Source organism: Heteronotia binoei, chromosome 1, assembly GCF_032191835.1.
Source record: "Heteronotia binoei isolate CCM8104 ecotype False Entrance Well chromosome 1, APGP_CSIRO_Hbin_v1, whole genome shotgun sequence".
Classification (NCBI taxonomy): domain Eukaryota; kingdom Metazoa; phylum Chordata; class Lepidosauria; order Squamata; family Gekkonidae; genus Heteronotia; species Heteronotia binoei.
The window spans coordinates 129403801-129420812 of NC_083223.1; the positions used below are offsets into that span (position 1 = coordinate 129403801).

Sequence of the window (17012 nt, forward strand, 5' to 3'; positions counted from 1 at the left end):
GATCTATAGGTCTTACATCCTCTTCCCCTGGAATCTTATACCTAGACAATGAGCTTTACTCATGTACTACGTAATAGGGTTGTGTGCTGCAAACATTTCCAGTTTAATTTCAGACTTAGGTTTTCTACAGGGCATGTTATTATGCCAGAATTTCAGTTAAGTTTTTTGTTGTTTTTGTTTGTTTTTAATTATTTTGGGACACAGTTTTCAGGTTTTGGAATTTTGGCACCCGAAATGGATGCTGTATAGTTAGCGGTGGGAACAGATGTAGTAATAAAAGAAGGTGGCAGAGATATGGAGAAGCTCGGCCTCCTTCTAGTCTGTGTCCCATCCCAATGGTAGCAGGTAGTAGGGCCAGGTCGAATTACTCACCTCTATCATTGCTGTTATGTAATGCCAGGTCCATAAATAATAAAACCTCAGTCCTTCATGACTTCCTGCTCGAGCAGGATATGGACCTGGCTTGCATGACTGGGACCTGGGTGCACGACAGAGAGACAGTGACTCTCTCCCAGGTCACCCCCCCCCCCCCAGGATACTCAGTCTTTCACCAATCACAGACTAGTGGGTGGGAGGGGAAAGGGGTGGCTCTATTCATACGGGAGGCTTACTCCTTTCAGGTGCTCCCGCCACCAAAGATTGCCGGCACTGAATGTGTCGGCCTGGTGTGGGATGTTGGGGAGGGATTGGCGGTTTGGCTGGTGTACCATCTGCCTAATGCACCGGCCAGTGCCTTACTGTCCCTGATGGAGGCTGTGACAGGCTGAGCATTGGAACACCCAAGGCTCTTTATCCTGGGTGATTTCAATGTCCATGCCAATGACCCAGCCTCCATTCAGGTGATGGACCTAGTGTCATCCATGGTGACACTGGGACTCTCCCAAGTTGTTACAACACCCGCTCACCAGGCGGGGCACATGCTGGATCTGATCTTTGTGAGGGGGTTGTAGTGGATCGGGTTCTGCGGAAGCGGTGCCATGGTCAGACCACTATGCCCTAAAGGCCCATGTGGATGTCCCACCTCAAGCCTGTTTAGGCAGCGAGCGTATTTTAGCTCAGGCGCAGAGTCTGATGGACCCTGAGGAGTTCCAAATGACTCTTAGGGGTCCCTGGCCCCTTGGCGATTCTCTAGATGACCTGGTAGAGTCGTGGCATGATTGACAATTCAGGACCATCAACAAGATCGCACCATGGCACCCTCTGCACCCTTGTTCTAAGCTTGCACCATGGTATACCCCAGAGCTGCGGCTGATGAAACAGGAGCTCAGATGGCTAGAGAGGCAGTGGCGGCGGACTCAAGACTAAGCAACCGGAACATCTTACAGAGAGTTTATGAGGTCCTATGAGATGGCAGTCAAAGCCACAAAGAAAGCTTTCTTTGCGGCCAAGGTTACGTCTGCAACATCGCGCCCGGCACAATTATTTAGGGTAATTCGGTCGCTTACAGTACTGCCACAAGCCAGGCCAAATTGTAGGGAATTGGATAGCGGCTGTGAGGCTTTTGTGAATTTTTTCACAGGACAAGATCTTGTCACTCCATCACGACCTCCTCGCTACAGTTGAAACAGTATATGAACTCGAGGCTCCATGCCTGTCTTCCGGACCAGCTTTGGATCGTTTTAAAATGCTCAGTTTGGAGGAAGTTGACAGAATACTCTCCACAGTACACCCAACAACATATGATCTGGACCCGTGCCCATCCTGGTTGATTAAAGCTCCGATATCCTATACGGGATATCGTAAATAGATCTCTCTTGGAAGGGCTTTTTCCAACATCTCTTAAATGGTCCGCCCTCTCCTAAAAAAGTCCACCCTAGACCAAATTGGCACATTACCGACCAGTCTCAAATTTATCCTTTTGGGGGGAAATTATTGAGAGGGCAGTAGCACTATAGTTACAGAGTTTTCTGAAGGATGCTTCCATCCTAGACTCCCATCAGGCCGGCTTCCACCCAGGCCATGGGTCAGAGACAGTTCTAATCGTTCTAGTGGATGACCTCCAGCAGCATCTGGCTCGAGGAGGCTCGGCGGTACTGATGCTGTTAGACCTATTGGCTGCGTTTGATACGGTCGACCATCAGCTGCTAGCCCACCACTTCGCCAACGCAGGGATTCAGAGGGTAGCCTTACAGTACCTTTCCTCTTTCCTATGTGGTCAGGGACAAAGGGTGTTAATTGGGGAAGAGTTGTCCCAGAGACACCTGCTTAACTGTGGTGTGCCTCGGGGCGGTTCTATCCCCAATGTTGTTTAACATCTACATGCGCCCCCTTGCCCAGATTGTTCGGAGGTATGGGCTAGGTTGCCATCAGTACGCTGATGACACCCAGCTCTATCTACTGATGGACGGCCGACCTGACAATGTCCCAGAAAGTCTGGATCAGGCACTGAAAGCCGTGGCTGGTTGGCTTAAGCTGAGTCAACTGAAGCTGAACCCGACAGAGACAGAGGTCCTTTGCCTGAGTTGCGGCGGCTTGGGCAGGGAAATCCCCCTACCAACTTTTGACGGGGCACCACTGACAGTGGCATCCAAGGTCAGAAGCTTGGGGGTGCTTTTGGAGCCTCCCTGATGATAGAGGCCCAGATAGCAGCAACTGCGAAATCCACCTTCTTTCATCTTAGGCAGGCGAAACAGTTTGTTCCTTTCCTTGGCCATGGCAAACTGGTAACTGTGATTCATGCAATGGTCACCTCGAGATTGGACTACTGTAATGCCCTCTACTTGGAGCTGCCTTTGTCGTGAACCCGGAAACTTCAGCTAATGCAGAACGTGGCTGCTATGCTGCTATTGGGGCAGTTCAAGTGGGAGCACGTACAGCCAGCGCTGCAGGAACTGCACTGGCTACCAATAGTGTACCAGATTCGTTACAAGGTGCTGGTTATTACCTTTAAAGTCCTATATGGCCAAGGATCTGTTTACCTGCGAAAGCGATGCCATGTCTGTCTGCCACGTCTGTCCCTACACGTTCCCCAGAGAGTACTAAGATCTGGATCTCAACATCTAGTGATCCCTGGGCTGAAAGAGGCAAGACTGTCGACCACCAGGGATCAGGCTTTTTCAGTGGCAGCCCCTCCTAGTGCAAGCAATTGCTGGAAGAGGTTAGGGCTTTGCGGGACTTCGCTCAGTTCTGCAAGGCCTGTAAGACCGCTCTCTTCTGGCAAGCCTTCAGTTGACAGTAGGAGAATTCTGGAACAACTGTTTTCCTGAGAATATGAGTAATATCTGATTTGTTAGCACCAACTGTAGTTGTTTTAACTTGTACTGTTTAATGGTTTTATTGATTTTATGATTGCAATCATAGTATACTATGATTTGATGTATGCCACCCTGAGCCTGCCTTGGCAAGTATAAATCAAATTAAACATAAACATTAATATTAACATGACTTCTGGATGCTCACATAATCCATGGGTAGTTGCAGTTTGCAGCCAGGAATCCACAGGTTGGCTATCAGGACCCAGGTCAGTTTGGCCACAGCAGCTCCAAGAAGGGAGGGCTGGAAACCATAATGCATAATGCCTGGAAAGCCAGTAAAATCATGCCTTCCTCTTGTTATTTCTTTTAAAAATTTAAAGGACTCCAGGGGGAGCTCTCTCCCTGTGACCTTTCATTACTTCCAGAATTCTGGGGTTGTTTGTTTACTGGAATAGAGCTGAGCTGAGATTGCTAATTTGGGGTATATTTTTGGCTTGGCTGTATCCGGATGCCCATCCCCACTATGTGAAAGATCATTATTTCACAAGCCCTTTTCCTCTAATTGCTAGTCTTCCTTTCCATCCAAATCCCATATATTCTCACACAAGGCCAAATGATTCTTGGACCCCATGTGAGGTGTGTGAAGATTCACACAACTTCTTTCTGTCTCCCATTCCCCACTTCTGTTAGTATCTTCCACCTGGGAAATCATAGCATTAGATGGTCTTTGCCATTGCCAAGCTGGGGTGTGCCATAGAGCTTTCTTCATTCCCCCTCCAGTCTGGAATGCTTGTGTCAACCCTACCCAACTCAACTTTCCTTGTTAGAGAAAGAAGTGATAAGAGTTGGTTTTACTCTCCTGATGGGTCTAGGATTCTACTACAGATACTTTACATCTTGGATGGGGATTTCCACCTCATACATGATCATCAACACCAAGATTTCAAGATAGTGACCCTGGCATTTATCCTGTCTCTTCTGACATCATCTTCCCTTTCACTATCTTCTGACAGTTTTCTTTCATCTTTTTTTACCATGTGAGAACTACCTTGCATAATCTAGCCTCCTTGGGCTTCAGGTGAATATAGAGAATCCCTAGCCCATCCAATTCTATCCATCCCTATCTTGCCCAGCTCTATAGATCATAGTGATATTTCTGGACTCTGCCAATGGGAGGCTTTACCTTCTTCCAGATGAGGACTGCCCTCATATACTCAACATTACACTTCTTCAGAAATCCATTGCAACTGGTGAGACAGTTCCAATAGGTCTAATGTCTGCTGTTTCTGTAATCTACATTACAATATGGCCTCTACAGCTTTGGTTTCTTTCAACCTTCTCTTTCTAACACCAATGGTATTACAGTCTCTCCTTTAGTATACTGTTTGCATAACATGGACTGGGATGTTCCTTTATACCGCCAACTTCACATCTGACCCTGACTACAGATACTTCCATTTGCGAATGGGTCATCTACGAAGACATGGACTTAACTCAGTTGGCATTGATTATCTCAGGAAAGGAAGCTATGCATAAATCACATAGAGTTTCTGATGGTATACAAATCTCTTCAAGCCTTTCTCCCCAGGCTGCAAAGTAAAATAGTACAGGTGTCCACCACTCTGAATACCTTGGCCTGCTGCCTGTAGGAAAGATGCATCAAGTACAATTTCACTCCCATCACCATTGATTTCACTGGAGATGACAACACTCTGGCAGGTGCTGTCAGTCAACAGCATAGCAGAGAGAGCTCAGTATCAAATATACCTATTCACCATTTTTCAGTGTTCTAAAAATTGACCTTTTTATGATTGCACAAAAAATCTCTGGGGCAGGAAGCCAATGTCAGAAGACAAGACATCTCTTGTCCCTTAGAGATGTCTTTTTACAGTCTTGGTCATGATGTTTGCTCTGTTCCTTTCCTCCCATTCCCACTGTAACCAAGGACATAGGGAAGTTAGAAATGGCACAGTCTGTATTCTGATCACACTGTACTGACTGATGCCAACCATGGTTAATAAAAGTCCTGCAGCTAACTCATTACAATTTTATCAGCCAAAGATACTGGATATTCTTTCTCAACACTGTGACAGGATCCTTCATCCAGATGCCATGTACCTAGCATCTGGCAAATTCAGCTGACCAATAATTCTTGGAAGTTTTGAAAAATATTCTACTCAATACACAGAAGCTGTCTACCAGAGAGTCCTATGAATCAAACTGGAAAAGCTTTATCATCTTCACAACATGAATGGAATCCATCTACCTGTCCAGTTCCATCTTAGGTAATTTACTCCACTTTTAGTCTCTAGGATTGGTGTACTCATCTTTTAGCATTCCTGTAGCTACTGTCTCTGCCACTTGACATCTTGAATGGATGTCCTTGGATAGATATTCATTGTTCTCTCCAGGGGTCGCTTTGTAGAAAAATAGGTGGTGGAGCTCATCCAGGGATTGTTATGCAGCTGCACCTACTATTGAGTGGACAAGGTGGGGAGGAGGAGGGGGAACCCTCAGAAGGGTTCAGGAGCTGTGCTCCTGTGAGCTCCTGCTGAATCTGAGACCTGGTTCTCTCAGTCTTTAATGAAATAATTCTTGTTGGACTTTATTCAATTTATTCTCCAATTCAGTCACTGCTGCTTGCATGGAACCTGTACTTTGTCCTCACCAAACTCATGGACAAATTTATAATCCACTGGCCACCTGTGATTTTTATCTTATGATTCCCTTATCTAGGTTTCCACAAGACAAAGGTGGTTCTCCAGCTAAGCATTTTTTTCTTGCCCAAACATATGAACATATGAAGCTGCCTTCTACTGAATCAGACCTTTGGTCCATCAAAGTCAGTATTGTCTTCTCAGACTGGCAGCGGCTCTCCAGGGTCTCAAGCCCAAGATGGTATCTGGATTATACCTCAACCAGGACCTTATCTTTCCTACCTTTTTTTCATCATATTCATTAGGTGCAGAACAGGAGCTGCACTCTTTGGACATTAGGAGAGTCCTTTCCTTCTGTATTTACAGAACTGTAGCCTTTTGACAAAATACATGCCTCTTGTTATTTTACTTGGGCCCTAAGAAGGAACAGCAGAGGTTCTACCACTGTTACAAGCTGGATGTACGTCATTTCCAAAGAATTCACTATATGGGATGGTGGCTACATCCACCACCGTCAGTACAGAGATTCCTCTTCCTGTTGAGTAACCATCTGGCACCAGCCTTTATGAAACATTTTATGAATCTTTATGAGACACTAGGCTGTCATCATATGAGCCAGAGAAGTTGCATCCTTCAACCAAGCTGTCCTCAATTCTGTTTTGCTGAATCTCTGGTATTATGGGTATTCATTTGATCCATTAGTGTGATGCCTGGAGACTGTGGAAAAGTAAAAACATGTTGCTTATCTGTTGAAGTTGTTATTTAAGTGGTAGTCTGTGCATTCATATGATCTCAAAAGAACAACAGTTTCAGGTAAGCATCTTGTTTTTCCTTCAGATATTCTGGACTGAGACCAGAATGTTGAGATTGATGAGTGTTCATGCTATCATTAACAACCACAACAAATGTGACCTAGAAAAGAAATGATATTGTGCTGGTTGCTTTACTAACATTTGATCAGTATGCAGTACCAGTAGGTGAAGAAACTGTGCCTGCAGCTTGATGTGAAACCAATAGTCTCAAAGAAATGGCACTCTCATTTCAATTTATCATTTCCAGATATTGACATAGTTCTAGTCATCCAGATAAGTATACATTTATGAGCACAAGCAACACTCTGGGTCAAATCTGGAGTAAGGTATCTCAAACATAATTAATTGATTGGTTCACTCCAAAATAAATGTAGAACAGCTGGAGTTTACACCTTCAGAGTGGCTACTGTTAGGTTTCAGGTCAACTCCAACCCACTGCAAAATGTCACCAGTCTACCAATTGGAAGCCTTATCTTGTTACTACAAATAGATATTTCAAGGGAATGGGGCGGGGGAGAGATGCAGTGCAGAAGCCATGCAAGATGAGAAGGTGCAGCTTCTCATACTATATGGAACTGGCTTTGCTTCAGCATTAAAGTTGTTGAGTAGGATTGGCAGAAATGTGAACATGCTAGCACATTAATGGCTCATATATCTTCATTAAGGCATAGCACTGGATATGCCATGATGAATAGGATAATGCATGCATTGCTTACCTATGCTAACTTGATTTATTGTAGCAATATACAATGATAATGCAAAATTAAATATAGAATCGTGTGTGTAATCATACTGCTTCTTTGAGTTATAATGCCAATATTTTATTTCAAATATGTATTTACTCTGGGGTTACATTTCTCTCATTCTGAATTTTGACAATGACCGCTTCAGCTCCAGTTCATTTTACTTGGTTTTGAATCACTGTAAGTGTATTGCTTCTGACCTCTTGGATAATTTAACTATAGATCCTGCTTGTACAGATCATTAAAACAATACCTCTCTGTTTTTCTTGGTGACATCTGCCTATAACAAACCTACTAAGCTGATTCAACTCCACTGTAAGGAGAGGTTTTGCTACTGATTTTGGTTACTTAATGACAAGAATGAAAACGTAGAGCTTGTTTAATTGAGATTGACTTGCAAGTTGAATTACCAATGATTATCCTCTTTTTGTTGCCATATTATCTAAACCTGTTTCAGTGCACAAACCCTATTCCAGTATACACAACACACTGTGGATGTCATTGAGGTATGGATTTCAAAGGGATGTGCTTAAATATATCATATTGAAATAAATGGGACTTAGTGGTTAACTTTACCCGGCTTATGCCCTTTGGTTGGAGAGTATCTGCCAGTCCATCTACAAGGTAATCACAGAACATATTGCTAAAAGGATAAAAGTAGGGCATAGGACATTGGCACAATAAATATACATACACGTAGCAGATGCTTTGAATTCAGCGGGTGGATGCATATAATTGGGGGGTAGAATATAACCAATTCTCATTCATCTCTGGTTCTCAGTCTCATGAATCATCCATGTACTATCACTGTCATGAAGTTTGAAATACTTTGGGTGGCATATAATTACAAACAGTTATGTCAGCAGAACAGTATCAAAACAATCTTATACTTCAATATAACAATGTTATGATGGTTTCATAATAGATATGCTAGTACAGATGTTTGGATAAGAGTGCCAGTCTTAATTGTATTAGTCCTGGTAACATATTTTTCAATAGTTATTATTTGTGATTATGTATTTGCACAATGATAGGTGTTTTCAATTAATTTCTTTACTGTTTTATTGGAAGTATAATTGTGTTCTGAGTATTTCCAGTGTTTAATTGTATTCTCATTGTCTTTTAAATACATTTTATGTGTGCAGCACATGCTGTTGAGAAACATGAAGAGAGTATATCCATCCTAAATCCAGATGTTCACAGCAACACAGAAGGGCAAAAATCTGCTGGCTCTTCAAAAACAACTAGAAAAACAAAAGACAAAGCAACGGACAAGGCAGAAAAAACTGCCAAAGAAAAACCTCCATCTGCATCCTCTAGACCAGAATCACAGGTAAGAATAAATGAATGAGATTGTTTTTGAAGTCAGTTTCAATGCAATAGCAACATTTGATCAGTGTTCTGTGTGGCATATCTTCTTTTCTGATTGATGGACTTGATCAACATTTGATTTTTCCCCCATTCCAGATCACTCATATTTTCTTACTGGTTCAATTAAAAAATGCTATCTTATGTTCACTTCTGTACCTAAATAGATTTCTGTTTTGAAATGCAACATAGTATATTATTCAAGGAGGATGTCTTCACGTGATATAATGCTTATTGGCCAGAGGAATAAAATGTTAATACCACACTTTACATTAGTAACATCACAGTAATGACAATCAATAGGTTCGCAATGTGTTCTTTATTGTTTTCTCCCACAGAATGTAGTCCAAGTAGATATTTAATGTAGAAAATCCAACCACAATTTTATTTCTTTATCTAACTTCCTTAAGAAGTGTAGGCCTTCCCCATCTGCCTCACCTCTTGTTGCTTGGAAATATATTACAACAATTCAAGTGACTCCCCCTTATTGTTGTGACCTCTCCATGTGTTTTTAGCTGTGTTAATATAGATAGGCCAGAGGGAAAAAAGTTTTTCATAAAAGCTGTTAGGTCTCCGTTTGTTTTTTTGTTGCTTCTTGGGAGTCTTAGGTCCCCCATTTTGCCAAATCTCTTATACTCAGAACGCCTAGAGTATCACAGTAAGGAACAAAGACAAAACAACCAACTGTGAAATGAATAATGAAAAAAATTCAAAAGCTTAATAACTATTTAACAAACGCTTAAAGCAATGCAATATTAATATTCCAAATACTGTAAATTAATTACAAACACCCCACGGTTACAATTTCAATAGTAAATATCCCATACAACAATTTTATTCATTCAAGTCCAATTTTATTCATTCAAGTCCATCTGTGCTTGAGTGCTGTGCACAAGTGATTGGCGGAAGAACTTTTACAGTGGGTATGCCTCTCTGAAGAAGGGTTTTCCCGGAAACAGAAATAAAGGCGCGTTCCTGTCAGAGGCTTATGTCATACCCACTTCAGCTTTGTCTGCAAAAAGTTCTTTTATGAACACTGAAAGCCATGAATTTGGGCGATTAAGAAAAATGTGGAAACTATAGGAACCTTTTTCGCATGGCCATATTGGGAGGACCAGCACTTTAATTCAGCCTGTTGGAGCGGGTAAATCGTCGTGAGTTTTAAAAGTCAGAAATTGACACATTTAAATGGACTTGAATGAATAAAATTGGAATATTAGTATTGCATTGCTTTAAGCGTTTGTTAAATAGTTATTAAGCTTTTGAATTTTTTTCGTTACTAATTTCACAGTTGGTTGTTTTGTTAAATCTTTTATATTGGCAACATTAACAGTGAAAAAAGAAGAAAAATAACCTTAGATGCCTTAACCTGATATCTTCAATAGCTTTCAACATGTCTTATTTAATTGGGAAGAGGATGTAAGTAACACAAACAGGTATTTTAATTAAACTATCAGTTTGGAAGTTTGTCAGCTTGCATCGTTTTTCACCAGTCCAGTCACCAAATTTTCAGCCACTAGTTACTGTCTATGCCAGCCCAGTAACAAACCCCATAAGAAAACTAGATGGAGAAAGCACTTGATAACTGAAAAAGAATTGATTTTTCCTTTCTTCTTGGCTGTTAGTATGTCAAAAATGATTAGGAACAGTGTTAGATATGACAAGCAGGGCCCTGCAAGGACTTTGTGGGGGCATCTCATTTTCCCCTCCTTAGTAGTTCCTCTTTCCCTTCCCTGAAAGTCCCATAGCCTTCCCCCCTTTCCTGCTTCCTTTTTTTCTTTTCCACCCACCAGCCCACCTGTCTTTGCTCTCTTACTTCAGCTTCCCCCCCCCACCCCCACCCCCGATAAACTTGAGTTGAGTAGAGACAGTCACCAAGTCAGGTCCAATGGTTAAGCAAGTGTTGGCTTAACCAGATTGCACAGTGGGGAACTTGAAGGACTTGTAGTGGTTCTTCACTTTCCCCTGTATGCCCTACCCATTCTGTTTTCCTCCTCCTGCCAGTCCCCATATCCTCTCCACTCCTCCTTCCCTCTCTCCTTCCCACACATTAACTATTGTACCTTTTAACTGCCCCTATCTTTTACTCTTTATTTATGTCATATCCCACCTTTCTCCTCAATAGGGACTCAAAGCAGCTTACATCCTTCTGCATTTTATCCTCAGGACAACCCTTTGAGATAGGTTAGGCTTAGAGTGTGTGACTGACCAAAAGTCACCTAGTTAACAGCTTGTCTGAATGGAGATTATAGTCTAGGAATCAAGTTTTAAAGTTAGAACTCATATTTAGGGTAATTTCAAATCCTTCCATATTCTACCACTGTTGCTATATGCCATAGAACATCATCTGACAGCAGCAGAACACTAAAATTGAGTTAGCATTTTCTTTGTACAAACACAAAGACAGACATGCCTGGAAGCAAGCCTAGGAATGCTGTATGTTGACTAATGAATTTTGTGGAATGATTTGCAAAACTGGCCTGTATGGATATACGTTCAACGATATTACAGTCTAGCATTGCCCTTTGGCATTTGTAGGCAATTGCAGCCTGCTATAAGGTTTATCAGTGATTGCTGTCATCAATTTGAGAAGTAATGCATCTGAAGCAATAGATACCCTCATGGGTGTACTCTTAAATCCTTTATTTCTAGCAGTCTGATCCAAACAAGCCCAACTGGATCTTGCGTTTTGTCATTGAACAAAATGAAGCAGAAGCATTGGATGTAAAGAGAGATACTGAGAGAGCTGATGAGATCAAAGCTATGAAGCAAGCATGGGAAGCTGCAGAACCAGGAAGAGCTATCAAGGTAACCAACCTCAACCTATTCTTTATATATATATATATATATATATATATATATATATATATATATATATATATATATATATATATATATGAAAGGAATTCTTAAATTAAAAGGAAGGAATTCTAAGGGCCAGTAAGGACAGCCTTGTGAAGACTTGCCCTCAGCAAAGAAGTTGCACAGAATGTCAGGAAAGCTGCTAAGCTGGATTAAGAGATGCTTCAGATAAGTATCGGAGAGGAAAATGTAGCCTGGGATCTGATGTTCCACCCTTATGTGCCCAGGACCAAAATTTTGAATAATACGGGGGAAATGTGTCAGCTCTGATACTGACTTCAATAATAGGCACTCTCCATTCTTCAAGGATAAGTGTTTATTTGAATAACAGAACTACAGACACTCACAGGTCTGTACAGCTGAGTACACAGCTGAGGGGTGCACAGATTATATATTTTCATTATGACAGTTAGGGTTGCACCAGAATTCAAGCAAGAAGGCTCGCACTTAGCGAAACAATTTGTTTACACAGAAAGTTGAGACAGTTACAGAGAGTTACCATGAGATAACAGCAACCTTGAAGGTCAAGTCAGGGCTGGACGCTGACCTCCCTCATGGGGCGCATCTTTAAGTTTTGTTTCTTTCAGACATAGCAAGCAAGCATATAAATAACAGATGGCAAGGGATCTTGACAAAATGTTGCCGTTAACTGGAGTCTTTTAACTGGGGGTTTGATCCAAAGTGGTGATGGTGGTAATTGTTAAGATTTCACAGCTGAGAAAATTCATATACAAGAGTTTAGATACAGTTTTGATAGAGTGCTTTTTAGTGAACCTTTACACTTAAATTATAACAAATATAAAGTATTTAATCCTCAGTTTTTTTCATTATTTTGTTTGGGTTTTGCGCATCCACCACTGAAGCAGTAGCTTCATTTATTTAAACTCAAGAATGCTCTGAGGCAGAATACTTTTTATTACACTGAATATAAATTCTAAGTTTAAAACCACAGTTTTTATAACAATTTTGCAAAATGAGATCGCAGCCCACACTTACTAGGAAATAAGTTTCCTTGAACCCAGTGGGAATTACTTCTGAATAAATATACATGGGATTGTGCTATACATCTCTTTAAAATCTAGTATAAAATGTTATTCTAAGTCAAACTTTTCCATTAGTGACTTGATTTGATGGGGGGGGGGGCGTTTAAATCAATTTGATGATTCTCAATTATAGAACTACTTTTTGCACAGTAAATATTTCATCCTTTAGAACTATTACAATGTCAATTCCATTTTTTCTCCTACATTCTGTTTTCTGATTTGAGAGCTTAATTTAGCTATTGCCAGAAACAATGTTTATTAAATCTTCTGGCATGTTGCAGTCAAAATACTGAACTGTGTAAGATTTTGGCCCATTCTAGTAGGGCTCTCTTTTTGTTTGCAACTGAATGTCAACATAAAACAAAACATAATACTAAGATGGCAAATACTTTGATCTTAATACTAGCTCTTTTTTGTAAGCATTATTAATCTGCTCTTGTTTAGAGTTGCTTTTAAAATATTTTGGTTCCTTGTGTGCATGTTTTTTTTAAACTTAACAAAAACTGTCTTTGTTGTTTTAGTGCTAGCAGTTAATCATTGCTTAGTTGCATAATCTGAGGGGGAAATATTGATTTTTGTTTTTTTTCTAAACACTGCAGCTGAATGTTTGACATGAATCATTCACCCACGTGTATGCTTTAGTTCTGTGACTCATTACTCAGCTGTCAGGAAAGACTTTATCACATATTAAAATAATTGATCTACTCAGCCCAAAATCTAAACTTTACCATATGTTATATATTGCAATTGGTGTACAGCAGCTAGAGGCTACATTGTACACCCAATTCTAAACATACGAGTTGTCAGACTATGGAACAGGATGTCCCAGTTAGGTTACAGTGACCTCCTGGTATACATGAGAGTTGCAGCCCAATTTCAATAGCTTCTACCCAAATATTTAACTATATTGGCATAATAGATTCTCTGGTGACTAAAACACCTTTAGAATGGTGCAATAATTGTAGTATAGGGACACTCCTATGTTTTCCACGTGATACTCCCTTGTTTCATACTGTTCACTATTAGAGCTCTATGCCTTTGTACACGATGCTGCTATCTTACTAGAGATAGATAGATTTGTTTTATGGTCAGGTTGGCAGAGTTCCCCTGTCAAAGGTTGAGATGGGGAAAAAATGCACTGGTTCTCCAGTCTAAAGTCATACCAGCAGTCCCCCATCCCCAAATACACATGCACACACACACACACACTGGATTGGCAGTGGCTGACTTTGCAGTTTAACTGGTAAAATGAGGACTCAAATCAGCATGAAGCCATGACGCTCCTCACAGGGTGATGCTGGGCAAATCATACTGTGACAGGTGAATCTAACTCATAGAGTTCATTTGAGGTAAAATGGAGGAAAGACGAACTACATAAGCCTCTCTGAATGTCTTAGAAGAGGGGCAGAATAAAAATGTAATTGATGTATATTGGTGCTAGTTTCATGTTTTTGCTTATGAAAGCTAGTCTTCAAATCCATATTGATAATATTGGCTCACCAGTACAAGGGCAGCTAGAGGTTTCACAACTATATAATGCCTTTTAATCCTTTGCATTTATAAAATCCATATATTATTGAATATATCTTTTATCAGTGTTGAAATGTTCTTGTACAAAAATAGGCTTGATAATGAATATAGCTTGTAGTGTTCTGTTTTTCAGTTATGTGTAATAAATCTCTGTTCCTCAGGCTTTTCAGGAGCGCATGCAGTTTATCAATAAATGCGTGCGGAAAGGTTTGGTCTACGCTGAGGCTGAGCCTGCCAGTACTGTGGTGGGTTCTGGAGAAGCAGGTATGAGTGTCTGTAAAACAACCCTTCTTGTCTATGCAACACTTGAAGAAAAGCTTTCCAGATGTGGGATTCACATCTGGAAAGGAACATATTGCATATAGCTGTGCCACAATCTAATGGTCACCAAACTTGGAGTGAAGGTAGAGAAGAGGCAGTCGGAGATTCCTGGCAAGTTTGGTGTCTCTAGCATGCCAGGAGGTGGGGTTGTGCCACACCAAAAACCTCACAAACTGAACCAGTTTGTTTAGCATCAAACAGTTTGTGGTGGTCCATGGTTCATGAACCGGGCACACCACTAACCACAAATCAAACTATGTTTTCCCAGTTCATGGCCATCCCTATTGGTTACCTGAAGCTAGTGCTCAGGAAGACAATCATTGATACCTAATGCCACAAGCTTTTTAGATTTTCCTTCTGAGCAGTAGTACAAAAGATGTGCTTTTAGGATGTATACAATGTCAATCCGAGAAGATGCAGGATAGCACAAGGTTTGGCTGTTAAAAATAAATATATCTTCATCAGAGTCATGATGCAGTGATTCCATTTTCAGGGGCTCCATTTTGAGCATGAAATTCTAGTGGACACTGAAACATTTGCACATGAGAAGACTGTGGTTGTGTTCCAATATTAGATAGAGATGCTGGCCACCAACATGAACAGGAATAAGGAGGCCCTTTAACACTATGTGCACATCAGAGAATCTACAGATCTTTCAGTCAGTCTCTTTGTGAACAAATAAGAGTATAGTTACAGTAGATAGTAACAGTAGATTTAGTATAGAGTATAGTAACAGTAGATTTCAAAATTATAAAAAGAGGGTGGTTGCTTAAATATCCTTGATTTCTATGTGCAAATATAAGGAGTGCAGAGGCTCCGGCTGATTCTACATTCATGTTTGGATCTGATTTTCTGAGCACTGAAATCGCCTTAAATCCGGAGTATATTTTTTCATCTACACTCAAAATTTTGCTCCGGGACTTTCTCCTCTACACCTGCTTGCTTTACTGCGATTCGTCATTGATTTATATATGTTTCTGCAGGATATGCGTGCCAAACTTAAATGCTGATTGAAACCATGAAGGGGGGAGGGGCCAGGTTTAAGAGTTCCTTTGTTCTTTCTTGAGAAACAAGTTTATTGCCCTGTTTCCCAGGAAAGGTATCATCTTTATGGCCTCAGCACCTTTTGTCCTGTGGAATGCGCTTGCAATTTCTCTAGCCAGGGTAAGAGTCAAAACAAATGCTTTCTTTTAAAAAGAACTACTTTGCCTAAGCATTCTGTCCTATATTATCTTCTGCTTTAGCCATATGCACTACTACTTATAACAATTTTATTAATACAAATCAGATTATCATAGCTGATCTATAGGTCTGAGAAACATCATAGGTACCAACAGCCAGTAGCAAGTGATGCTCAAAAGGACATCTGCTCTTAACTAAACAATGTGCCAAACAGAAGTAAAACATTTACACTTATGGCCTTAGATCCAAAGCTTCCTGGAAAACCCTCATTCAAAAGTAATCTTGGAAAGTCAGCAGCAACTCAGTGGTGAAAATGTTTTCAGAGCCAATTCAGGGTTTTAAATGTAAATGACAGTCAAAACACCAGAGCAAAACAGAAGTGAAGGTGGATTGTAATGTAGGTGGCCACTTTCAGAAGCGCAGCATTACTGGATTTTTTGCCCAGTGTAAAATCAGCCGGAGTTCTAAAGCAACAGCAGCAAAGAAGGGAATTTAACATATCTACGTCTCAAGCACCTAGCAATGCAATCTTAAGAACACTTCCCTGGGAATAAAATCCTGAATTGTCCTGTTTAGGGTTTTTCTCTCAATGCTACAATAAGACAATCCCAGTTTCTGTGGTGATTACATCATGTAATTCTGTTGTAATATAAGCCACCTTGAATTTTTGGAAAAGTGGGTAAAAATTTGGTTTTGTGCAGTTTAAAACTTTTAAGGTGCAATATACTAAGATGACTATAATGCATAGTCATTATTTTTTATCATCCTTGTTGTTTGTATGTTGCCAATTATCTAAGCACTGCACAGAAGATGTAACACAGACAAAGAGCCCCACAGCAACTTGCAAGTCTACACTAAAGTCAATGAGAAAATGGAAGGAGACAAGAAGAACAGGCAGCAATGTGAATGCATTAGAACAGGGGTGTTGAACTCTTTTGTTATGAGGGCTGAATCTGACATAAATGAGACCTTGTTGGGCCAGGCCATGTGTGTATCTTATTTAAGATAGGTAGCAGAGATATAAACTTTATAAAGAACACAAACACAATTAAATATTTCTTTTAAAAATAATTAAAATTGAGGGGGCAGGGCTTGCCGTTGTAATGGCTGTGCCATCTGCTCCCTTCTGCAGTCTCTGGCGTATGATCAGCCCTCCCTCTTGCCCTGTTTGTTATGTAGGCAAGTGTTGGTCACCTCATAGTATTGGGGGGCCAGGTAGGAATTTTGCTTCCCAGCTAATCGGCAGTTGCTGGGTTGTTTTTTCACCTACCCTACATAGCAGGTCAGTGGATTGTGGATT

At 40.8% G+C, this 17012-nt stretch overlaps 1 protein-coding gene across 1 annotated transcript in view; it reads left to right on the top strand.

Annotated features, from left to right (window-relative positions):
- ADGB (androglobin) overlaps positions 1–17012 on the top strand; it is a 172964-nt gene that overhangs the window by 148592 nt on the left and 7360 nt on the right. The window contains exons 31-33 of the mRNA XM_060240692.1: positions 8552–8739; positions 11427–11582; positions 14371–14473. Coding sequence (XP_060096675.1) covers positions 8552–8739; positions 11427–11582; positions 14371–14473 — 447 coding nt within the window. The remainder of the gene's footprint in view (positions 1–8551; positions 8740–11426; positions 11583–14370; positions 14474–17012) is intronic.